The sequence below is a fragment of the Carettochelys insculpta genome, chromosome 21 (genome assembly GCF_033958435.1).
Source record: "Carettochelys insculpta isolate YL-2023 chromosome 21, ASM3395843v1, whole genome shotgun sequence".
Classification (NCBI taxonomy): Eukaryota; Metazoa; Chordata; order Testudines; family Carettochelyidae; genus Carettochelys; species Carettochelys insculpta.
In genome coordinates, this window is record NC_134157.1 from 23,401,312 (window position 1) to 23,426,944 (window position 25,633).

At 50.8% G+C, this 25,633-nt stretch overlaps 2 protein-coding genes across 2 annotated transcripts in view; one reads left to right on the forward strand and one right to left on the reverse strand.

Moving 5' to 3' along the window:
* Positions 1 to 3,781, reverse strand: part of NR6A1 (nuclear receptor subfamily 6 group A member 1) — a 197,588-nt gene extending 193,807 nt beyond the window's left edge. Inside the window, exon 1 of the mRNA XM_075015862.1 lies at positions 3,703 to 3,781. Coding sequence (XP_074871963.1) covers positions 3,703 to 3,781 — 79 coding nt within the window. The remainder of the gene's footprint in view (positions 1 to 3,702) is intronic.
* An 11,508-nt stretch (positions 3,782 to 15,289) lies between these two features.
* OLFML2A (olfactomedin like 2A) overlaps positions 15,290 to 25,633 on the forward strand; it is a 30,855-nt gene continuing 20,511 nt past the window's right edge. Inside the window, exon 1 of the mRNA XM_075015263.1 lies at positions 15,290 to 15,478. Within this exon, the coding sequence (XP_074871364.1) occupies positions 15,410 to 15,478 (69 nt within the window). The 5' untranslated portion in view covers positions 15,290 to 15,409. The remainder of the gene's footprint in view (positions 15,479 to 25,633) is intronic.

Consider the following 25,633-nt stretch of genomic DNA (forward strand, 5'->3'; position numbering starts at 1 on the left):
TTTTCTAATAATCAGCAGTAACTTACATATTTCTCATACCATTCCCAGCTTCCATTCCGGTGTTCTGGTTTTGGGTCTGCTTTCTCAAAAAGAGAGCCACCCACATTCAAGAAGCAAATGTATCTGGTTAAACTAACATAGTAACTTTTGTTTATTCAGAGACATAGAAGACAGAAAATCGCCACTGTACAATTCACCAACTTAATTTTTTTAAACTTCAAAGAAAAGCAGTAGAGCAAGTAAATTAAGCTCTTACTACATGTCAACAAATTTGTCTGTGTTTACTGAATGTTTTCTCTCAGATGCAGAATAGTCAATAGCTAAGAATCTGCAGAAAGAATGTCTTGGTGTATATGAAATGAAGTTTCCAGGAATGTTATAGATCTAAAAAAAATAAGTTCTCTCTGAAAATGCTGCACACACACTTGCTAGTCTCCATTCTCCCTATGATAAGCTTCATTCAAATTAAAAAAAAGAAAATTTGTCTGCCAACAAATGCGTTGAATTTTTGTTTTATTCAAAATTTGACAGATTTCTAATACATCTGTTTTAGAACAACAATGAAGTAGTAAAGGTCTTTAGAGCTCTTATCCACACTACAACAGATAGTGTTCAAAAAACATTTCAAAGTAGTTTTTAAAATAAATTTCAGCTAGCATTTTTTCCATTGTCATTTTGCATAATGCTTATCACAAACTGTTTTCACTACATTATGCACTGTCCTCACTGAGAACCAATGTTAACAGAAAACTTTTTAAATGATTTTCAGAAGTCATCTTTCAACAATCTTCTTCAAAGAGTTCAGAAGGAATTAATTCCACAATATAATAATACCTTAAACAAATTTTCTAAAATTATACATTTTAATCATACAAGGTTGTGGTCAAAGCCCTATATGACTGTTTAACTATATAAGACAACTTATGTTCTGGCACTTAAACAATTTGTGAAGAGAACTGAATTTTACCTATGTTACCTCACTCAATTTTACAATATCAAGAACATGTTCCCTAAATGGTAAGAGAGAAAAAAAAATCACCATATATCTGAAGTCTTGGAATATGCAAAATATTATTTTAAAAATTGTACCTTTAATTGCTTAACTGAAATCATCTAATGGCACATCCATATGCTAACAAAGTTTTACTCAAGAAAAATTTTCATCCATTTAAGCAAGTTTTATAGGTCACCACAATACTGAATTACATGAAGAACTTATTTCTTTCAACATGCTAAAGCCACCAATCATGTAATCCTATTTAACTATTCTCACTATTTCACCCATTATTAGACAATGCAACTGTAAATTTCTGTAAAAAGCCTGTTTTTTGTAGAAAATGCAACAAAATAATCAAAATATTGAATCTCAAGGAATTCATCAAGTTAAGAGTGATACCTGTCTTAATTAGTAAATATAATATTCAAATTTTCAATATTTTAGTATTGTTTACTGATATTTTTCAGTTTACAAAGTGACAAGTCAATAATCTCCTCTTCCCACCCCATTCTAAATTTAGAAGACTGAAGGTCAAACAATGCCTCAAATATTATGCCAGCATTTCACATTTTATTGCAAGAGGAAAAAGTAACAGATTATTACATCATCCATTCAAAATACTTCGTAACTGCAGCTATAGCTGGTGAGCCTACCATACTAGAGAACTACACTTAACATAAGCAATTCTGATCCTTAAATAAAACAATTAAACTATGTGCACAAAAATTTGTTCATAGGAAGAACATTTTGAACACTGTTGTGCTATTGAGCATGCATAGAAAGTAACAGACATTACTCAAAACAGAATCAAAATGTTAATTCTAACTAAGAGAAATGGGAAGATATTAAAAGTATTTGAAACAATCCAATATTTCCTTAAGAGAAAATTTGTTTTTAGGCAGCTTTAAAGAAAGGGTACTCTTTAAAACTACCCAGTGGGGTTTTAAATAAACTGTTACAGTAATGCAGGTAACAAAAATTAGAGAAAAATAACCTTGTTAACATTTTTTTCTTTATACACTTTACTGCACTGGGTGTCTGGATAGTATCAATTGTTTCCTCTCTACAGTCAGCTTCTCTTGTTTTTGTGAGTCCTTCACAAACACAGGGAAAATGTAGTTTTAAAAAAAAATAATGTTACTGTGAATCATAAAAATTGACAGGGGAATTCACGTGTAGATATGGTACATGCTACTTTTTACTCTTTTTTTTTTTTAAACTGAGCAAATTTCAAGTTTAAGTAGTTGGAATATTTTTAACAAGTCTTTCCTGAAAACATTATGTTGGAAATTGAACAATGTGCAAAACTGTGCCTTTGAAAGCACTAATAAGAACAGCAGTCAGAAAATGCATCCAATATGATCAAAAGAACAAGTGCATGACATATCAATGCAGAAAATTTTGCACCAGGCAAACTACAGCATATACAGAGATACAGTAGAACATAAGGCTAGCAAAAACTCTTCTAATCCCTCTAAAACAGGCACAACAATTTTCCAGAGAGCTTTGCCTACAGCAGAACTGTGGAATATTTCAGTGTTTGTAAAATTGTTTCCCTCTTTTGCATTTTTACATTAATATACATTACATTCCTACACCTTAAGTATGGTTTTAGAACAGCTGCATTAAAACAGCTGATTTAGTTTTGGAAGAAATATATTGATATTCCTCTTCATCATGAAAGAAAGTCAGTAAACTTTATCCACAATACTACATGTCACCTTCTCTTTACTTTAGGCACTTACAACATTCCAGGACCTTTACTGATTTTGGTTAGGTAACCAAGTTATCTTTAAAGAGGTCACTAAGATTAGTGTTTCTTGTTAAACTCCAGTTTAAGTTGTATTACAACCTGACAGTGATCATAAACCTCTGTGTAAAAGGAAACTCATTGCAAAATAACCCACAAGGAATTTTGCCATGCAAGAACTAAGCACATGTGCGGAAAGAGACCACAATTTTTGCATTTGTTACTACAGTTTCTTTGTCAAGTTTCACATAACAATATAAGGTTGCATTTGTATGCAGTTTATTGATTCACGGTTTAACAAGAGAGGACACCACTGAACTCTACAGTTATAAAATATTCAAATACTATTTACACACGAGATTGATCACTGACATCTCAAGCTGGCTTCTGAGCAGGGGAGGAAGTGGCCGAAGGAAGCATTCAAAGGGAACTGGGAATGTGGCTGGGAGTCAGAAATTCCCATTATTGGTGCTCTTTAAACCCCAGCCCGGAGAGAGGGGCACAAAGGCACGGGGAGCTGATGCAACTGACAGAACCAGCCGTGCTCGGCGGGGCGGCCCCAGACCGCCGGAAACCAGGCGAGCCCTCGCCCCAAGTCCTCGCCACCCCAAGCCCTTGCACCCAGGCGAGCCCACCCCCCGCACCAAGACCTCCCTCCGCGAGCCCCCCCCACGTCCCAGGCGCCCCCACACACCAAGCCCCACCCCCCAAGCCCTTGCACCCAGGCGCGCCCCCAAGGCTGCTGCCCCCCGGGCCGGCTCGGTCCCGCCCCGGCGCCCCGCGGCACGGGCCCCCCCCGCCCTCGCCAAGTTCAGAAGTTCAAGCCCCGCCCCGCAGCAAAGGCTGCAGAGCCAGAACCCCCCGCGAGCCCAGCCCCAGCCCCAGCCCCAGCCCCAGCCCGCTCGCGGCCGCCCCGACACCCGGGACCCGGCCGGGGGGCTCGGCGACCCCTCACCGTTGCGGGGCGATCCCTTGCCCCCGGCGGCGGCGGCGGCGCGCGGCTCAGGCTGCTCGCCGGGCTGCTCCAGCTCCATGGCGGAGGCCGCGGCTCGGGCGCGGCGGGCTCTCAGGGGCCCCGGCGGCCGCGCTCCCCCATCGCTCCCTCCGGGGCGCTCCTGTCAGCCAGCCCGGCAGCCGCACGCAGCGCTGACTGGGGAGCCTGGCGGCGGAGCCCCGCCCCCCTCACGCACAGCTACGCTGCCCCGGGGCACGCCGGGAACTGTAGTCCGCAGGCCCGGCACGGACAGCACCATCGGCGGACGAGGGGAGAGAGGAAGACCAGACCCTATGGCTCCCGGAAGCTGCTCCTTGCTCCAGCCCCGCTCGGGCCACGAGTGAACACGAGAGACTGGCTGTATCCCTAAGGGCCGCAGGGACGGCCCCATCCGGGACACTAGCAGGGTCTTTTGTTGCCGTGGGTCTCACAGACCTCCCCCATGCTTGGAAGCAATGGACTGGTCCAAGATTTCATCCGTATCACGGGGGCTCCCCCACGGGCACCGGCCCTGGCCGCGGGAGGGGCTCTCCATCGGCTGCGGCGGCCGGGCCCCGTGGGAGGTGGGTGCCTCGCTCGGGGTCGGCAACCAAACCAGCGAGAAGGGCCATTTTTAGCACGTCCGTAAAAGCTCAGCTCCAGAGCCGCCGCGCGAGTGCGAGGCGGCCGGCGGTGAATAAGGGCGCAGCACCGTTTGTGATGCCCGTGGCGGAGCGGCGCACACCGTGATTTGCAATGGGATACGGCCCCTGCAGACGTTCACAAGCTTCTGACGTGTTCTGTTTCCGCACGGTTTAGGCGCGCGTTTGCACCGCTCTCCTCCTGGCTTTCATTCCCAGCCTTCTCTCCCGCTCTGGGGCGCCAGGGGAAGTTGTCCAACCTTCCAGCTCACCTGTGGTTTGTTGTGTAGACAGGAGGTTTGTTGTGTTCTTTACACTTCTCCAGTGTAGCGTCAGGAGCCACAAAGAAGTCCTTACACAGCTGCAGGTTGCAGACCCCTGGGCTAACGCAGTGGAAGAATCCATCTGTAGACGTAGCATTGTCTACACCAGGGCAGTCCTCACAGCCGGGAGAGCTGGGGAGGAAGGTTCGTATTCTGGTGTAGATCAGGCTTTAGTCTTGAAGCACACTTATTAACTAGTAGTATTAGTAGTCGTATAACAGCCATCTCTGATGGGTCCACTGTGCTAATCATCATTGTACTCTTAATAAAATAACAGAGCTTGCCACAAGGAATCATATCCCATTTGCACCAGTGTTCAGAGTCCACAGGACAGCCCAGAACCAGGTATCCTACCCATTCCTACCCACGCCCCCAACAACCAAATGTACGGGGACCATTGGCCAATGTTCCCCCTAATCTTTTCCATCCATGGGCAGATGATTTCCAGCCATGTGCAGAATAATTTTTATGTGCACTGAGGAATGTGCAAATGTGGACCACCAGCAGAAACATAGAACTTAGCACTGAGCCATTTACTAATCAGCTGAGCAGCATTTGAATTTCTCCTGAGCGGCTGCATGGGTACCCAGCTTACAGGGAACACTGACCCTTCCCCTTTCTCTTGGCACTGGGGCTATCCAACCAAACCCACTCCTGGAGTTTTAGTATGAAGCCAACAGCAATGGGAAATCAGGACCCTCAGACTGACAAGCCCCAGTAATAAGGAAAAGAGGCCAATGACCAGGTCAACCTGACTGGCAGGACAGGCAGTCTAATGAGCCTGTCAGGAGGCTGAAGAGTGTGTGGGCTGGGGGGATGGTTTCTGTCCTCCCTGTGCAATGGAATCACCTGGGTCACACAGAGTGAGGCTGAGCAGAGAGCAGGAGAATGAGCTGAGCTGTGGAGCAGAGCTGCACGGGTCAGAGGGAACCAGAGAAGTAATCCAGAGAGCAGGTCCATGCTGGAAGCAGAGCTAAAGAAACAGGCCAGAGAGCAGATCTGTGCTGGTAGCAGAACTACAGCAACCAGAGCCAAAGGGGCCAAAGAAGCAGCACTGGGGGCTGGAGACAGAGTAGCACTAGTTCTGAGGCAGAGTGGACCTGGGGCTGGAGCAGTCGGGAGCCAGCTGCACTGAGCAGCTGGGAGAACAAGGGGGGCCCTTGGCAGGGGGCCTAGTGCCGGAGGACACCCCCAGCAAGAAGGCCTTGCAGTTCAGAGATGGGGGGGCCATAAGGCCTTGCAGTTCAGACACAGAGCGGGGCCATAACGCCTACAGGGTGACTAACACTGTGAAGAAAGACCCTGGCACCTAGAGCCTGAAGACAGGTGGCCACTACCAGAGCAAGTGTCTGACCAGCCCAATTCCTGCAGCACAGGCAGGGCCTGAGAAGGGGGCTTGGGACATGTAAGGAACAGATTGTGAACTGCCCTGACATTCCAGAGACTGCTGTTTCTGATGTCCCCTGCCACAGAGTGGGGTGGGGTGTGTTCTTTAACCCTCCCATTTTTCCTTATTCTTTTTTAACTTGATCGCTATTTAATAAACTGCGTTTGCTTTGAACAGTATGGGGTTGAGCCACCTAGGAGCCCTTAGTCCAGCCTTGTTGGGATTACTAGTACTCTGCTACCCAGGAGAGTGGAAGGGGAGCTCTCAAGGTCAGGGATTTGGAGCAGGGACTCAGATCCCTTCATGATCCCATTCGCCCAGGGTCAAGCAGAAACCAGGAAAGTTCCCATCAATAGCAGGATCAATCCCCTGTTTATACATGCACCTCCAGATAATCTATCATTCCTCCCTTTTAGTTGCTCTCACTTGCCTTCCCTGTCCTAGCACATGGGCCTAGTCAAAGGACTGGGGTTCCATGGATAATGGACTATAAGGCTAGTGCAGATACAGGGCAGAATGATGCATGATGTGTCCAGCTGTGGGATCTCTTACTTTTATTCTGTGGCTCCCATATAGTCCATGATCCTTCTTCCACGCTGCATCCATTACGTGGTCTGGCATCCTTATCTCCCTGACTCTGTCAAATCTTCTTGTGCTTGGTTCTACCTCCTGGAATGACATGATCAAGCCTAGTCCCTGTGATTGATCATTCTGCTTGGAAATTGGCCATCCTAACCCATTTTACCTTCACCCTGATGACATGTACACAGACTACCTGCAAAAAGAGTCAGTCTCCATTACACTTGAGTTGCCTTTGCATGTTAGTTAGATTGTAATAGGGCAGGAGATTCTTGTATTCAAGATGCTTATCACAGTACAGCATGTTGCATTGTGCTATGGGATCTGGAAATTGAAAGAGACAGAGTTGTTTACATTGTGGTTCATAAATTTTCAGCATGGAAGCCCAAGGATGAACTCAGATTAATCTACTCTGTCACCTCTTTTGTGAAGCTTTCTTTGGAGAAGCGAAACCCCTCCTACCATTCCAACCAGCAACTTCCACTAGTAACTAAGTGGATGCATAGAGCAATCCATTAGGCAGTGTGTGCTGATGGGTATAGATTGCTGTCTGGCTATGTCTCTAAATATGAGAACTCACAGTCAGAGGAAAGAAAGGAGGGGAGGGGTGTAAAGGAGAGAGGGGGCTGTTATGTGGACTCAAAATTAGCTGAAACAGCATAAATTTCACAGTCTATTTTAGATGTTTACCCAACACTTATCACAATGGTATTAGATGTGATACAAAATTAAGAAGTACCCTTTTCCTCTGGGTTTTGGTAATGATGAATAGCAATGTATGCAGAGGAGATGCATGCCAAATGCAGTGGTCCTCAGTCACTTCACCACTGTAGGCCATACGTGCAAGAAGTAGGAGTGCAGGAGGTACTGCAGCATCCCGCAGATCTTGTGATCCTAACCAGGATCCCAGCTGCCCAGGGTCCCACTATCATTCAGACCCCCCAGCCAATAGCTCCAGGGGTTGCAGCTGCCAGCCCAACTGTGGGCCTGGCTGGCATCACTGTTGGCCGAGGGTCCCAGCTGCTGGGGCTCTGCTACTACCCATGGTCCCGGCAGGTCTGCTGCAGGGCCTGGGGCTCCAACGGCTGACCCACACCTGGAGCTCTGCATCTGCTTCCAGATGTGGCCCCAGCCTGGGGTAGTGAAGGGTGTGGCTGGAATAAGCAGGACGGGGTACAGGTCAGCACCCCTACCCTAAAGATTGTTCACATGCCACTGTTGTGGGCCACATCCAAAACCAGCTGCATGGCCCTGAGAATGTCATACGGGCTGCAGTTCTGTGCTGACTGGGTCAGAGGTCCAGTGTGATACCACCACATAGATTTATGTTAATCTTAATTAAAATCTTCCTTACTGACATAGGAGAGGAGGGTAAATAGCATGGTAGTGCATTGCATTTAGGATAATACGCAGGAAATGTTCTTAACCTTGGTGAGACAGAAAACTAGAAAAAGGCAAAGTCAGAAATGACACTAATATGTTCAGGGACAGACCATGCCAAACTAGGATCCAGTAGTAGAGGGAAATACTTGGAAAACAGTGGGGACCCATCCTATAAATGTCTACACAGGGTGATTTAAATGGGATTACTTGTGTTCCTGAAATTAAAAATGTGCGTAAGTATTGGCAGAATAGGGGCCTAACAATGAAAGAGACAGTGAGATGGAGCTGGCAAATTCATTACACACTTGCAAGGCCTGAAAAAGCCATTTGCATCACAGCACACACCAGGGAGGCAAGAGTCTATTTCTACTGGGCACTAGTAAAGCCAGGGACAGATTTAGGGGCAGGCAACCCTGCTTTGGGAAGGGGACCCTGGGTTCAGGGCGCTGCTCTTGTTGTTAGACTCCATAGAAGAGAAAATAGAACGTTTGCAGTGAAATGTTTCAAGTATTCCATGGGAGAGTCATTTTTCACGAATCTTCTAGAATGTTCTGGACCATTATAGCCCCTCGTGGAACCTTCCAGACTTTCTGAGAACTACCTTTTCCTTGAACCTCCTAGAATGCTCTCAGCCATGCCTCCAAGGGACAGGGCACTGCCAGTCAGTTTGTGAGACAGAACAACAAACTGAAGGGAAGCGGGAGTCCAGCTGTGGTGATATAGTGAACCTTATTTTATTGTGTAATTGTGCAAGTATATGTGTATTTTAGGATTTGAAGAGTGTAAGTAGTATCTAGTAAAGGGCCTATTTAATGAGACTCCAGAGGTATGTGTCAAACCCCTATCAACATAACAATATACAAGAAATACTGGTACTGCTTTTGTTGTTCTTAACACATAATGTTGAATGGCTTTCCAAGACTAAAACAATGAGAAGCCCTGTGGCATCTTATAGACTAATAGATTTATTGGAGCATAAGCTGTTGTGGGAAAAGACCCATTTCATCGGATACGTGCATTTTCTAAGACTGTGGCTTATAGATTTTGCTTTCCCTAATACTGTATGTTTTCCCCCATAGAGAATAAAATATGCCCTGAGGAAGACTCCAGCAGTTCAAGCATAAGAAGAACCACCAGCATTAGTCAGCCAAATGTGAGTGCACAGTTCAGTTTCTTGATGTTAGTACATTTCAGTCATTCTTAAAATTAAAAAACTTCTGTAAGCTTAGAGGAAACAAGTAAAGGAATAGATACAGATTTACAGAGCCGAGCATGTAAATTTCTAGTCTTAGTCTAGAGTGCTAAATACATGCAAATTGTGCACTGAAGTCATGAGATGGGCTACAAATGCAATAAAAATAAGTGTTCAAACATTTAACAAATGGTGGTCAGGGAGATGCTCCTCATCTGGGATGCCATGTGGTCTACGCCCAGTCCCGAGTGAGACTGCCTGTCAATGAGGCACTCACTGCTGGGCGCTTGCATAGCAGGAGGGTACAAACAAATGGAAGAGAATGCAGAAAGAAGCTAAACAAATGAGTAAAAGGGTGAGGGAAGAACTGATAAGGAATGACTAAAAGGAACAAATATGGAAAAGTTTGCAAAGAGTGAAAAAGATGAGGCCGGAGTAGCAAACAACTTCAGAACACTGTCAACTAAGTAGCAAGACCCCCATCTTATTATCAGTGAGATCTATCAGGCTGTGGCGTGCTTTTCCAAGCATACAGCAACGAAGGGTCCTGTGGCACCTTATTTTCTGTTATTCTATAAGGTGCCACAGGACCCTTCGTTGCTGTTACAGATCCAAACTAACACGGCTACCCCTCCAATACTTTCCAAGCATAATGGAGACTCCTCCAGTGCATCTGTGATTAAACACCCGACTGGATAATATAGAGCAGGGAACAATCCTGCAGTGGTTGAAGGGGATGACTTAGCATCATTTTATCCCTTTTTTTTTGTGGTCCTGTCCTTTGATTTTTCAGTTCTTGACTGTTCTGCACAAAAACCACTAGATGGCACGCACACTCCCCGTTAGAACAGACAGGGTTGGTGTTGCCAGATCTAAAACCACTGCAAACTCTGGTACAGCTAGAGAAGCAATCCAGCCTGTTCTTTAAAAAGCTGTAGCTGGCAGAAGCACTCCCTTCCTTTGGCACAAGATCCTCCATGGGCCCCTGTCATTTGCAGAACAGCACATACCAATCCAGTACGACCTGTCTTCAGACAGTGGCCAGCACCAGACACATCACGGGGAATGAGCAGAACTGGGCAATTTCTGCTCAGTCAGTCCCAGCTCTGACCAGTTGGAGGTTTAAGGACACCTGGAGCATGGGGTTAGTCTCTGGTCACCGTGGCTGATATCCACTGACAGACCTATTCTCCGGCAACTTAAATAATTCCTTTTTGAGTCCAGTTATGCTTTCAGCCCTCACCACAGCCCCTGAATGTTACCTCCAGCAGGTATTAAATTACCAGGTGTCCCCATCGCCAGCCAGGTGTCCCTGCCTTCTCTGTGGAAGGAGATTGCTCATCCCGATCCTTGTGGCAGTCTCCTAAAGCTATTATAGATTTGAGTTTGTCAGTGCGGCTGTCTGTTTGTTCAAGAACCCCTCTTAAACAGTAAGAACTAGGACCACCAAATTCCGTAGACAGCTTCCTCTCTTCATAACTTAAAGCAAGGTCAGGGTTTAGCTGGGGAAGGGAAACAGGATGTGCCTGGCATGGTATTGCTTCTTAGAAAACTGCACAGACAAGAAAGAGACTTGCCACACAAGTTGAAGGGGGTGGTGGAAGTGTGTCCCCCTGGGACTGGCCCACACCATTCGGGAGGGCAAGGTGGGGCTGCAGCTCTCCCCCCGATTCATACCAGGATGTTGCTGGCTGTTCCCCTTTGGCATGGAGTCAGGGAAAAGTGCAGAGTTTGCTGCATTCCTCACTCTGGCTGGGGAGTGCAGGGGGCAGACATGCACCCCACCCCAGCTGTGCCTGCTGGAGCTGCAGTGACTATGGGGGGGCTCTTATGACCCAGCCCCAAGCTGCTACGGTGAGAGGGCTGGGGTAGTCACCTCTCCCCAGGGCAGCCACATACTGAACCCCTCCTCCCTAGCCCTAGCCAAGGGCAGTCATTTAAATGAAGAAAAACAAAAATGAACTGAGTTAAGGACCTGGCAATGCCAGTTAAATCTGGAAGTAAATATATGCACAAATCTTATGTTTAGAAAGCGGTTTTCATCCCAAAGGATTTCATATGCTACAGAAGGCAGGCATCACCTGACCAACTACTGAAATGCATCCACCCTGGGCAGGGAACACAGCATCTGCTTGAGAGTCACAAAGCCGCGCAGTACAACAGCGCAGCACAAATGAATAATGTATTCAACTGAAATGACACCGTAATGTCAGGTGGCAGAAAGCTCGTGCACCAAAATGGACTTGGATCCTGACTTCGGGATGCCAAGCCCCTTCTCTGAGGAGAGGCACCAACCTTAATCACCCTTCTTGTGCAATGGCCCCCCTGGAAAGGGCAAGAAGGATGAGAAGGGTCTTTCTGGGACCCGGGTGAGGAGATGAGCCCCTCGGCAAAGAAGAAGGGGAAGGATCCCTGGGAAGCCCTGAAGTGTGTCACGAATTTTATTTTTCTGCAAAATAATGTAAGAAAAATCCCACTCCCAAAGGTACTTTACTGTAAAAAGTGGCAGTGGATCCTTTCTTGTACTCAGCTCTTCATGCTCTATTGTGTTATAAAATTGTGAGGGGAGGGGGACAATTCTGCTTTTGCTTGTACAACAAATACATAGAGAACTCAGTCTCTTATGGTACTTTCTTGGCTAAAATGCAGAGCAAGTTGAAATGTACAGGGCCAGTAGCAGCTAGCCTGCATGAACCCACACAATAAATTGTTAAATTAGAAGAGGGCTCACTGGTGATTTTAGCTAGATTTTTCCAAATTGCTACTTTTAAGCAAGCCACTTAAAATACAATCAAAGCAGATGACTTTACATTAGCATTGCATGTGAACATCTCAAAGGGGGTTTCTAGAATTAAAGAGTAAGTGACTGCTCTTTGTTCTTCTTTTAGCCATGCACATTTTTAATAGTAAAATGTATATGTCTAATTGCCAAGTTAAATACAATTGACAAATGTGTCCCTTCCCGTTCTGGGAAGCAGATGGTTCCTAATATACCCATGGTGTCCAACATGCTGGCCACTAGCCACATGCGGCTATTTAGTCTGTTGAGTGTGGCTAGTTGGCTTGAACAAAAAATACATTTTCAGAAAAATGTGGGTAGTTCACTGTAGCTGTAGCCACTGTAATGGCAACTGCTTCAGAACTAGTTGGGTGTCACAGTAATATAGCGTCAATGTTTTCTCTGGAGGTCACACCAGAAAAGGGCACAACAAAATGCATATGGAAGCCTCCTTTCAATTTCAGCCTGATTTTCATGATCACATCTTCAACTGCCCCATTACTAAACACAGGATCTTTTAAAAGGAAGAACCAGTGGTTTCTCTGTTATACCCACATGCCATTCTGGAACAGAAAAAACATATAAGCAATGTTACTGGAGCTGGTCAAAAAAATAGAGGAGTTTTTGCAAAACAAATGGGTGGGAGGGGGTGTTAATTTGTCATTCATTGAAACTGTGTATTGAAAGGTTCAGCTTAAAATGGTTTTGGTTTTTCCAATTTCCTCTTCTTTTTTCATTCTCTATTTTCCACAAAGAAGGAAGACGGGAAAATGATGGACATGAGAAAAAAAATTCAAATGTTATTGTCGGGTTTTAATTGTAAAACAAATCGCTTTTAATTTACCTCCCCTAAAAAATTCAGTTCTGAAAAATGGTCAGTTTTTTTACCCCGTTGCCTCCAAAAATATTTAAAAAATTGCCAAACCAAATGATTACAGATGCAAAGTACAAACAAATGAAGGAGTCACTAGATGGCAGTCTAAATCTTTTAGACTAGTCATCTACCCATTTTACCTAAAACCACAAATTACTTGTAATGAGCAAAGCTGACTATAATTAATTAAAGTGCTGCATGCCCCCTCTACCATGCAATTAATGGGGATGTTAATAAAACTAAACCTACTGCCAATCATTTCAGCACCCTGCCGGTCAAGTGGTAGAGTTAAGCAAAATACAGCTTGAATCTCTTTCCTCCAGGAACATCTGTGATCCGACATGATTTTAGTCAGCTGGACGACCACTCACCACGGGTGTGACCAAGCTTACCATGGTCTCATAAGGTTAGTTTACAGCCACTAGCCCTGCTCTCAGTGTTCTGTGCTGTTATTTAGCTGTAATTTACCCCAAATGTCTTCTAAGAGCCCAACAAATGAAAGTAGCAGAAATGTAGTACTTTAAAGACTAACAAAATGGTTTATTCAGTGATGAGCTTTGGTGGGACAGACCCACTTCATCACATCAATTTCATGTACTGGAAATGAAACTGATCTGAAGAAGTGGATCTGTCCCATGAAAGCTCATCACTGAATAAATCATTTTGTTAAAGTGCTACATTTCTGCTGCTTTGGTTTGTTGTAGTACAGACTAACATGGCTACCTCGCTGTTGCTATTCTAAGAGTCCAGTAAGCATTGGAAGTGTTGGTAATGCTGTCAGATCATATTGACCTTCTGTGGTCTGGCAAATTCTCTCATTTGGCACCCGTCAGGTCTGGGATTGCTGGACTAGAGAGGTCCAAGCTGTATGATTAGTCTATTAGTTTGTACATTGCTGTTAAGCACTGTCAATACTGGTTGTCTGCAATGAGGAAAAATGGGAATAGTTGAGCTGTCATGGCAAAAACGCAGATGCCCCAGTATTGGTGAAATAAAGAAGCCAGACTCAATGTGTTGCAATAAATATTAAGTTGTTTTTCATGAAACAAAATACATTGCCCAGTACCAGCCAATGAACAGTTTAAAGCCTCATTTCAGCATGGTACTTATGCAGATGTCTAACTTCAAATCTGACTACATATATGCTCCAAGTTACACACCTGTTTAAGTAGTAGAAAGAGTCAGGGCTATAGACTTTTTTAAAAACTACCTGGGGTTGCAAAAAGCCACATTTGTGACAATTCTTCACAGAGCTGTGGTCAGAAACAACGTGTCAGTTGGTGTGAAAAAGCCCCTCTGTCTTGTTCCCTACAAGGGGTGGGGGTGAAGGGGACACTGACCTAGTGGCTGGGGGCAGATGGTGCAGGGAATATGAGGGGCACAAGGTGCGGGGAATACTGAGGATATAGAATACAGGAGACATATGGGGCGGAGGACACAGGGGCTCTGGGGACTTGGGGCACAGAGCACACGGGGGGGGCAGAGGACACAGGGACCCTGGGGACATGGGGCACAGAGCACATGGGGGGGCGGAGGACACAGGGGCCCTGGGGACATGGGGCACAGAGCACACGGGGGGGGACGGAGGACACAGGGACCCTGGGGACATGGGGCACAGAGCACACGGGGGGGCCGGGGACCCAGGGGCTCTGGGGACATGGGGCACAGAGCACACGGGGGGGCCGGGGACCCAGGGGCCCGGGGGACATGGGGCACAGAGCACACGGGGGGGGGGGGCGGAGGACACAGGGGCCCTGGGGCACAGAGCACACGGGGGGGGCGGAGGACACAGGGACCCTGGGGACATGGGGCACAGAGCACACGGGGGGGGCAGAGGACACAGGGACCCTGGGGACATGGGGCACAGAGCACACGGGGGGGGCAGAGGACACAGGGACCCTGGGGACATGGGGCACAGAGCACACGGGGGGCGGAGGACACAGGGACCCTGGGGACATGGGGCACAGAGCACACGGGGGAGCGGGGGGCTCTGGGGACATGGGGCACAGAGCACACGGGGGGGCCGGGGACCCAGGGGCCCGGGGGACATGTGGCACAGAGCACACGGGGGGGGGCGGAGGACACAGGGGCCCTGGGGACATGTGGCACAGAGCACACGGGGGGGCCGGGGACCCAGGGGCCCGGGGGACATGGGGCACAGAGCACACGGGGGGGGGGCGGAGGACACAGGGACCCTGGGGACATGGGGCACAGAGCACACGGGGGGGCCGGGGACCCGGGGGCCCGGGGGACATGGGGCACAGAGCACACGGGGCACTGGCCGGGCTGGGGGTGCCGAGGGCACAGGCTGCAGAGGGGGCGGGTCCCGCCCGGAGCCCGGAGCCGGGGCGGGGCTGGGCTGGCGGGGAGCCCGGCAGGGCTGTCACTCGTGGCTCCTCCCCTCGCCACCCCAGTGGAGCTTCCAGGAAAGGGCCGGCGCCGGGGCCGGGCGGCGCAGAGCCCACAAGGCGGCCGAGAGCGACGGGCTGCTGCGGCCGGGCCGCCCCCTCCTCCCCGGGCAGTGCCGGGCCATGGGGCCGCTCGGGCCGGCCGTGCTGCGCCTCTGCCTGCTCGCCGCCGCCGCGCGGGCCGCCAGCCAGGTAAGGCCGGGCCGGGGCGCTCCCGCGGGCCGGGCTGCGGCAGCTCCGGGCAGGTGGCGCCGGGGCCCGTCGGGCTGCAGGCGGCGATCGCGCGGGCGGGCCCGGGGCGGCCTTTCTCGCCGGAGCGAAGGCGCAGGGGGGCGTTGTCCCCCGCCCGGGGGCCGGGACTCCCGCGGGGTCCGCTCCGGGCCCTGCCCCCGAGCCGGGCACGTGGCGCTCCCCGCCGCGCCTGCGGAGCCGGGGTGTGGGGCAGCCCGCCGAGGGCGCCTGCCCCGAGGCCAGCTCCACCCCGAGCCCCGGCCATGCGCACGGCTTGGCGGCCCGGGCTCCCGAGGGGTCACCGGGGGCCTTGCCGAGGCTGGAGCGAGCGGCTGCGGTTTGGGCTACTGGCGCCACCTTGTGCGTAACCGCAGGGGCCCGGCGCTGCCCCGGGACGCGCTGCAGGCCAGCCTGGGCCTGGCACACAATGCCCCCGAGCCCTGAATCGGGCAGGCCCCTTGCTTTGTGCATGGCCCTGTGCTGTGATGTGCCCGTGCCCGTGCCCGGCCAGCCGCACTCAGCTTGTGCCGTGGGTTTCATCCATGTGCTCCTGCGTGGTAGCACCTGGTGCCCGTCACACCCGTGGGCCTGGCCCCGCTTGTCCTGTGTCTGCGCAGTGCCACAGGTGTACATCACAGACTGGCAAGCAGGGGAACAGCACCCGGTACCCGGCACAGCACTGCCGGAGCAGAAGAGTGCACGGGCCCCATGGGCCACGGATCAGCACAGGGCACAGCCTGAGTGCCAGGCAGTGCCCGAACACGTCTGTGCCCGTTGTTTTCATCCGTAAGGCCACAGGTGTGCCCCTGCAGTCAGGATCTGCTTTTCAGCCCATTGTCGAATCCCAGCCCTCTCCCACCCAGCAGAGCATTGCATGGCTACCCCCACGCAGCTGCAGGAGTGAGTGGGTGAAGAACCCCAGGGAATCAGTGCTAATGTGGCGACAGGAAGGAGAGGGGCTGTGGGAACCATGCCTGTCACTGCACCTCCCTGCTTTCCTCCTCCGCCACATTTGCTTAGATTGCTGGAGGAAAGACCTTCCCTTGCCCCTGGCGCTGGTGCAGGGCCGTGGTGCTCAGGGGAGCCTCCCAAGTGCTGCTGGTCCCCTGGGCACTGTCTCACACTGCACTCTAACTCCAAATCCCTGTTGTTGGCGGTGAGATGAGCATTGGCCAAGAGCACAGCAGGACAAACACCGCTAGGTTCTGGGGCCCCCGGTGCTTGCAAGGCTAGGATTTAGACATGCTTGGTTCTCACTCCAGCAGGCTGATAGGTAGTGGGTCTGCCGCTGGCTCGACTGCCCAGAGTTGCACTTGGAGGCAGTCTGCATTTGTCCTGCCCTGGCTTTGTGCTGAGCCCTGCGCCAGCCCAGCACACCTTCTTTGTGTTAGGTGTGTGGCAGCCCCTGCTTCCCCTGCTCAGAGAGCAGCTGTGGGGCATGAACATCCTCTCTATACAGCTTAAGGGGGTTTGGTGCCTCTAACCCTCCATCCACTCGAGTGCAGGGCACGAATTTCTGGCTGCCTGGTGCCAGAGAATCACGGGTAAGCTCAGAACAGGCAGCCATTTGCACAGACCTGTTCTGCTGGCTCCCTGAGTGAGGCTGGCCCAGTCAGTCAGAAAGAACAGATGCCAGTCTTGTGCTTTAGCCTGAGGACATGAATTGTGCTGGGAAGGAAGCCAGTAGGCTTAGCCCTGGCTGGGAGGAAGAACCTTGTATCATGTCTTAGGACCAGTTTGTGGCTCAGTCATGAGCGGCTGGTAGGTCTGCATTTGCAAATATAAATTCTGGAGCTGTCCAGCTGTCCTTAGAAGTGTGAGACTCAGACATGGCCTTTCAGGGGGAAAGACAGTGGATCCCTGATTTTGGCTTCTCAGAACCCCTCTTCTTCTGAACAAGTAACCTTGTGGAGATGAACGGTCTGCTTTGGTGTGAGTGAAACCTGACAGAGTAAAAAGCTGACTGGTCCACCCCCACATCAAGCCAAGGCCGGGAGGAATGATTGTAAAATAACACTCCTTGCTCACACAGTTTTCCAAAGGGGGGAAAGAGGGAAATGTTGGGAGCTGCTTAAACAAAGTGTGCCTGGAATGGAACAGCAAGAAAATAATCCTGCTATCAAACCAGGCCCTCGGCTGGGTGTGCAGAATGGCCAGGGGAACTCTTTGTTGCAGTGATTTGGTCCTAATCTTACTGACCTCAGCACAAGGGTGAGTGAAAGGAGTGTGTGCAAGGGGGGGAGCGTCCAGATGTCACCTCATGGCGGAAGGTGGCGTTCAGTACCAAAGAGAGTGAGAATCCCAACACATAATGGCTGCTTGTCTGTCAGTTGTGTTTGTGGCTGACTGGAGGTTTGGGTCCTCTGTTGGGGTCTGCCAAGCTGGGAAAAAGGCTGAGGAGCTGATTGTGAGTTGTCAGGATGGGGTCATGTGTTGGGTTGGAAAGTACCAGGACCCCTCCGGAGTTGGGGTCTGCAGTTGTAAGTTCTGTTATTATACGCTTTTCCTGACAAACAAACTAGCACGGTCCTGTGTCCTGGGGGAGAGCAGGGCAGACAGTACTGGAGATGGGAAGGCTCTGTGCTGAGAGGAACCAGGTGTGAATGTGAGGCACACTCTTCTCTGGCTCTCCAGTGCCATGTCCCCCTCATGGAGCTGGCCTGTACGCTGACACTGCTCCAGGAGGGGGCTGTAACAACTGTGCCACAAGCAGCCGAGTGAAGCAGCATGGTCATTACGGCAATGACTGAATGCTGGCACTGCTGGGAATTACAAAAGCCAAGACCTTCCCAGTACAATGAATGTCATTAAGCTGAAGCCCAGCAAGTCCTGGCTTCTGTTACTTTGGAAGTGCCTGGAGCAGCCACACTTGCAGCATGGGTTTGCAGGGGTTGTTTAAGCAGAACAGGGACTTCGGATAAGATTTCCAGAGAGCCTGCCTGCACTAGCTAAGTGTGCACCTTCCTGCCAGAGGCACCTTTGAAGATCCCACCTTGCTGCTCACTACGCGTCTCGGTTGCTTTCTCAGAGCATTAACTGAGTTGAAAACTGAAGCCCAGGGAATATTCTTCTCATCTTAACAGGCGTCAGTCATTGGCCAGCCACACAGGAGAGGGGTTAGGATTTACATATCAGCGCTGCCCAAGTGCCACAGCATCTCAAGGGGAACAGCCTGCCCCCCTCGTGCAAGATGGGGATGGGTGCGGGGCAGTGTACACACTGCTCTGCCTGTCTTGCACTCACGTGTGTGGGCTTGTGGAGTATTATGTTGGCTAGCCAGCACCGTGGTAGCTGGGTGGGGTCCCTTACTGATGTTTCACCGACAGCCAGGGTGTAGTCAAGGCTTCCGGAGTAAATTTAGTTGTCCAAGCTGCCTTCCTGGGTAGCGCATTCTCTGAGGCATAAGTGAGGATGGCAGGTGTCAAGGCAGAGGAGTTTTCCAGATTCCTCTGCAGGAATCCTGTCAGGCGCCTGACATGGCTGCACCTAGCAGATTCTCTTCTTCTGGTAACATTTGGCTTCTCTAGACCCAGCAGCACAGAAAAGGGAGTCTTCTCCCAGGTAGGCAGAATGAGTGAGTGTAGGTGGGGGCAGTGTCTGGCCCCTCGTACACTGGTGAAAAAAGGCCTGAGCTTTCCATATGCTCTGCAGCCCAGGGGAACGGCTGGACGCCACCTTGCAAACTGCAGAGACGCTGCTGCCTGTGTTAGCCTCTCGCCTAGTCCCTGGCAGGCCAGGATAGTATGGCACTGAACAGTTTGTGCCAAGGTTGCCTACAAATGCTGGGCAGGAGTTGGAAGTGGAAGAAGAGGATGACCTGATTTCCACCATAGGATGAGAGCAGCCTTCCACCAGCCCACAGCTGCACAGGATGGGAGTACAGCTGCTTGTCTTTGTGCTCAAGGAGTGTCAACACAGCGCAGCTCATTCCTTCCGGGCAGTCCCCTGGCTGTGGAATAGAAGAAGCTGGGGCGGAGGGGAGGGGTTCATTCCGAAGGCTGCCTCTCAAAATAATGGCATCTCCTCAAAGTGCGTGCTGCAGACCGATGCCAGAAGGCTGCAGAAGTGAATGTCCCTCGGCCAGTGCACTACAATCCTCCAGGAGAAAGGGGAGAAGCTGAATGCAGTGGAGTGAGGGGCATCTGCTCTTCTGTGGAAGCAGGAACTGCAGGTACTTGGAGCAAGGATTGACAAAGTAAAGAGGGAGCAGAGAAAGGATGCCTAGTCCACTGGTTAGTTGGATCCACTTCCAGCTGCATTAGTTTTATGTTTACACAGGGTGAGAGAATTTATATATTTACTCAACACAAATCAGACTTAACCCCTTCCTGCCACCCCTCACATCCAGAGGGAACAGGATGAAGCATTATTCTTACCCGTGTCTCGTGTGATACCGCTGTTACTGTTGGAGCAGTTCCATTCAGCAGTAGGCAAACTGCAAAGATGTATTTAGGGGGAAAATGGAGCAGTAGTGAAATGTGGAGGATCAAAAGTAAGAGAACTTCTCAACGCTGAGCTTAATTGGACACTGTCCTGTCTGCAAACCCTTTGACTACCTGGAGACCTTCCCCACTGCCCCTTCTCCATGGCTGTGCGGCAAGAGGCACTGCAGAGGGTTTTTTTTTGTTTTTGTTTTATTCCACTCAGCTACATTGTCTGCTGACTTTTCCTCAGCAAATAATACAATCAACCAAGCAACAACCCAACCTGTGGGGGACAGAGCTGAGCTCCTTCTCCCTCTTCACAGGCAGTTTGAACAGCTTGACTTTGCAGTTGTTCTGTGGTCCCATGACAGGCACCTGCCCCAGGGCACACTTCCTCCCGCCTTGTGCTTCAGTGTGAATCTAAGCCTTTCTTTCTGTCCACAAGGGGCACAAAATCCACCTTGGAATTCCATTGCCACCCCGGGGAGAGAGCTGGCTAAGAATGTCTGCAGCACTGCAGGACACCTTAGTCCGGGGGTGATCAAACTTTTTGCATTGGGGGGGAGTCACATGCCAATTTTTTACATGTTCTCAGGGTCCAAACACAAAATAGCCCCAAACCTGGCCCCGACAGCCGCAGGTTCAACCCCTCTCAGCCCCGCCCCCGGATTAACCTGCCTATGATGGCGAGCTCCGTGCACTGCCACTGCTCCCTCTGCTCTCCTTCGCCATGGTGGCCACTTCCGCCTCCTCAGCGCAGCTGCACAGCTCCCCCCAGCTCTCCTCTTGCTGCCCCACACCTGCAGGGTGCATGGTGCCCTGCCCTGCCGTGATGAAATAATGGAACTAAATTTACTTGGTTTAATGGCCAGATGCCTCCCGCCGCCCTGCTGGCCATTAAACCAATTCAGTTTAGTTCCATTATTTCAGTATGGCAGGGCAGGGAACTGGACAAGGAGGCAGCAGCGGCAGCAGCATCTGAAGCTGTAAATGGCTCCTCAAAGTGCCACTTGTGGCTCTGGAGCTGCAGGTTGCCAACACCGTGTCCCACACTCACTTTGGCTGGCTTGGGTAAAATGGCACCGCTGCTGGCTTCACGGGCCAGGTGCAAAGGCTCTGTGGGCTGGATTCTGGCCAGTGGGCCACATGTTGGCCACCTCTGCTTTAGTCTTTCCCACTAACCAGCCAAGTCATTTAGAGTAAGTGGTGTGGGAAAGTGTTCTAGAGTCATAGAACACTAGAACTGGAAAGGACCTTGGCAGGTCAATCAAGACCAGTCCTCTGGCCTCATGGCAGGACCAAGCACTGTCTAGATCATCCCTGCCAGGTGTTTGTCTAACCTGCTCTTACATATCTCCAGTGATGGAGATTCCTCAGCCTGCCCACAGAGTTTATTCCAGTGCTTAGCTATCCTGACAGTTAGGAAATTTTTCATAATGTGCAGTCTAAATCTCTCATGCTGCAATGTAAGCCTATTGCTTATTGTCCTATCCTCAGAGGTTAAGAAGAATAATTTTTCTCCCTCTTCCTTGTAACACCCACTTAGGTACTTGAAAGCTGTTGTCATGCCCCTGCTCAGCCTTTGCTTTTCCAAACTAAACAAACCCAGTTCTTTCATCTTCCCTCATAGGCCAGGTTTCTAGACCTTTAATAATGTTTGTTGCTTTCTTGTGGACCTTCTCCAGTTTCTCTGCCTTTTTCCTGAAAAGAGGCACCCAGAACCAGACACAGGACTCTAGGTGAGGCCTAATCAGTACAGAGTAGAGCAGAAGAATGACTTATTTTGTCTTGCTCACAGCAGTCCTGTTATTGCATCCCAAAATGATGCATGTGGGGTTTTTGCAACAGTGTCACTTGCTACCTGGCTCAGTTATTTTCCCTCGGATGTGCTGCTTGCGGGGATGAAGTGTGGGGGGTATATGAGGGGTCACATGCACCCCCAGTGCTCCTCCCCTGACATTCACTTCATGTGGTGAGTGCAGGGGCAATCCTACTGCTCCCCCAGAGCAGCACAGGCCAAGAGCAGTGTGAGTTAGAGTCTTGCTCCGGCTCAAGTTGCCTGTGGCCTCCAGACTGCCCCCACAGTCACCAGAAGCCATGCGGCACATCCAGAAGAAGAGGTGGGGGAAGGGGCAGTGCAGGAGTGAAGCAAGGGGGGGGCGGAGCCTGGGGCAAAATGGGGGCACATGGTGGATGCCTCCCCTGGACTCCGCTCACCAGTCGCCAGTGGCTGGCTGTATTGGACATCATCAGGCTGCGGCTGCTTGCTGGAGGAACCACTTGGGCCCCGCTGCAGCACTGCGTTCGTTGCTGATAAAAGTTGGGCCAAATATATAATTCTTGCAGTTGAGTTTAGCTCCCATGGCTTCAGCAGAAGTGTCACCTGCCTATGTCAGGGCCCTTCAGGGGCAGTGACCTGTCTGTGTGTTACCAGGGAGAGGAGACCTTAGGTGTGACAAGCTGAACCCAGGAGGTTTGAGGGTCTGGGCCCAGCCCCTCCTCAAGCCCCCGGTGCAGCCCTCCAGACACCTCTGAGGGGAGGCATGCATGCCTGGGTGGGAGGAGGACACTGCCACAGAACGACCTTTGTGGAATAAACTTCAGAGGGTGGGAGCTTTTTAAGGCTTCCTTGTTTATAGGGAGGCCTTGTTGTATAAAGAGCCACCCTGGTTCCTGTTTAAGGAAGCTGTGCAAGAGGCAGATCCTTGGTTCATCTTACGCTGCTCTGCAGAGGAGAGCGGAATGCTGCGGGTCCCTGCCCACAGGATGGGTAAAGGGTGAGAGCTCAGCCAGAGGCACCCCTTGCAATCCCGCTTCTCTTTGCCTGAAGTGCTGCCAGCCAAAGCTACAGGGCCCAGCGGGCTCAACTCTGTCTCTGGGTGAGGGGAACTGCTGAACTGCCCATTGCCTGGGCTGGGGGTTTGCAGAGGAAGAGGCAGGGGAGGAGCAGGGCCAGTGCTCCCAAAACTGCATTTTACACCTGCGGGATCTGCTGCAAATTTGGCACGGCCCTCAGGCTCCTGCAAGTGGCCCTTGTCTCTCTCAGCCAGAGAGCGCCTGGGGGACCTGATCAAGGGAGCAGTCTGCTAAGATACAGATTAAAAAGCCCTAGAGTGGGTGGCTGTGGCTGGCTGTCCACTACAGACAGCTTCTGGCAATGTTCTGTTGGGCAGAGGCATCTCTGATATACTGTCTTTAGTGTGGGGAGGCCCTTTTCTCAGCTGCGTCCTCTGGTACTGTTGTAACGCAAGTAATAACTCCCTGGCTAAACACGTCCCCTGGGCAGAGGGGCCAGCAGAGAGCCTGTGCCCCACTTAGGGCCCACGGAAGGGTGAGACTGCTCTGGCTTTCTGTCTGGGGTGAGTTTCACCCTGGAAGAACAAGGAGCTGTAGTAGTAAACAAGGGCAGCCCAGCCGGCCCCAGCAGCAGGAGCGGGAAGCAGAGAGCAGCTGCTTGATTTCTCCACTGAGAGTGGGTGGCTTTAGCACAGGAAGCTGGAGTCATTCCTCTTTGGAGGTGCTAATGAGGCACTGCATCCATCCTGACAAGGGGCAGGAGCCCAGGCAGATGCTCCAGGGCTTTGTGGTTGCACTTGGTTAGTTTCAGCTCTGGGTGTCCTGGGAAATGTGGGTTCTCAGCAGGAAAACCTGGAGTACCCCATTGGTCAGCCCTGAACGGTAGAGCTGGGACTCCTCTGCATGAGCAAACTGATGCACGTCTGTGAAGCCCCCGTGTGCGCTGATGGGCAGTGTTCAGTAAAGTAAAAACAAATCCCCTCAGAGAGTGGAAGGAGCAGGGGCCTGTGGTGCCAGGAAGGAGGAAATGGCCCTCTGAGGGAACATGAGTCGTCATGGCTGTTGTGTAAACAGTTCCCATTGCCATGGGGAGTGCAGAGGGCCATGTGTAAGGAAAATGTTGGAACCTGGAGAACTTGTGTTTGTGTAAAAGAATCCCATTGACCAGCTGCGTAATCTGTTCCCCACCTCCCCCCGCCATTGTCCTCTCCCTGCTTCACAGCTTATTAGGTCTTGTTAAAACGTACAGCTCTCCTGTCAGCCTGATGGATTCATTCTCTCCAGGGCCGTGTCCCCACTCGCCTCCCCTTGCTGGGGTTTCCAGATGAAAAGGGGTAGGATTTTTGAAGTGCAAAACACAGGAAACCTTTTGCTTCCTTTTAATGAATGAAAGTGCCTGACACTGCAGTTTACTAGCGACTGTGGGAACCTTGGAGATGTTTTCTGGGAGCTCCAGCCGGGCAGAGGAACGTAATCCCTTGGTTCCAATTTCTCGACCAGGATGATCTCAGTGATAGCATATGAGATTGCCATGGGAATAGGGAAGGTTTTCATGTATGAGTCATGGCAAGAAGGCCAATGCCTAATTAAGTGGCTGAGCCCTGCTCTGGCTGTTTTAAAGAGTCCTGCCTGGGGATAGGCTGGCATAGTTCCAGTGAGTCTGTGGTTTGTATATTGCTCATGATCTGCCTCTGTCAGCGCATCACCTGCTGCTGGTGGGCCCAAAAATCCAGAGAACTTCCAAACACCTGTTGCCTGCCTGCCTGCCTGCCTGCCTGGAGGGCAGATATTCACAAGGGAGTGAGAGGTCTGACAGAAGGGTGATCTTGGGATGAAGGACCTACATTAGGACTTGAGACCCCAGTTCAGTTCCCAGCTCTGCCACAGACTCCCCATGAGACCCTGGGCAAGACATTTAATCTGTGCCTCAGTTTCCCATCAGTGAACGGGGGTGATAATGCACTGCCACCCTGTGTCTCTCTAGTCTCTATAGACTCTGAGTGCTTCAGAGCAGGTCCTGTGTGGCCGTACAGTTCCTCACTCGATGGGGCCCAGAGCTCAGCTGAAGTCTCTAAATGCTACGGGCCCCGTGGTGATACTCAATGTCTTGGAAAGGGCTCTTAGTACCATCCACTCATATACCCCTTTGAATTCCTGTCCCCAGGGTGAGTTTGGGTCTCACTGTCGGCAGGACCCTCCCTCCCTGTGTTGAACACTGGGGACAGGCTTTCTTCTTTCCGCAGCCAGGCAGTAACTCTGGAGGGGAGAGATGGGGTTTGGCTCCCTTAGGAGCCAGGCCCTGGGTTAAAGCACCCTCGTCAAACAGCCAGTGCAGGAGTCAGGTCGGGCGGCTTTCCAAGCAACCCCCAGGGCCTCAGCTGGTCACCCCTGTGCTTGTCCACCAGGGTGAGCCGCCGGGGGCGTCTCTCCTGAATGAAGGGACTGTGGTGCTGGACACATGACATCTGGAGGCTGTAGTCATGTGCAGCGAGGGACAATGGAGCCACATGCGATGGGCTCCCTGTTGTGGCAGCGGCGTCTCCAGCCCTGTGTCCTGGCTTTCATGCTCCATCAGTTTAAATCATTGAAGCAAACCGAGCGCTGGGCGTGACGCCCTGGAGCCGTGTCACACAATGGGAGACTGAGGGCAGCAGCCCTGTGGCGCTGTCTGGCAGCTGCGATGCCTCTGGGGCTTGTGTGTGAAAAGTCGCAAACCCTCGCTGGGCCGTGTCCTGGCGGAGGCAGGCAGCCTCCTCCGGCGCCGCCCCGGCTGAGACCCTGCCGCACTGACTGACCCTGCTGCGGGCAAGGTGCTGGTAGGCCGGTGTGCTCAGCGCCCAGGCACTCCAGTATCCAGCTGTGTTTGCCCTTGGGTGTGGCCCACCGAGGGAGGCGT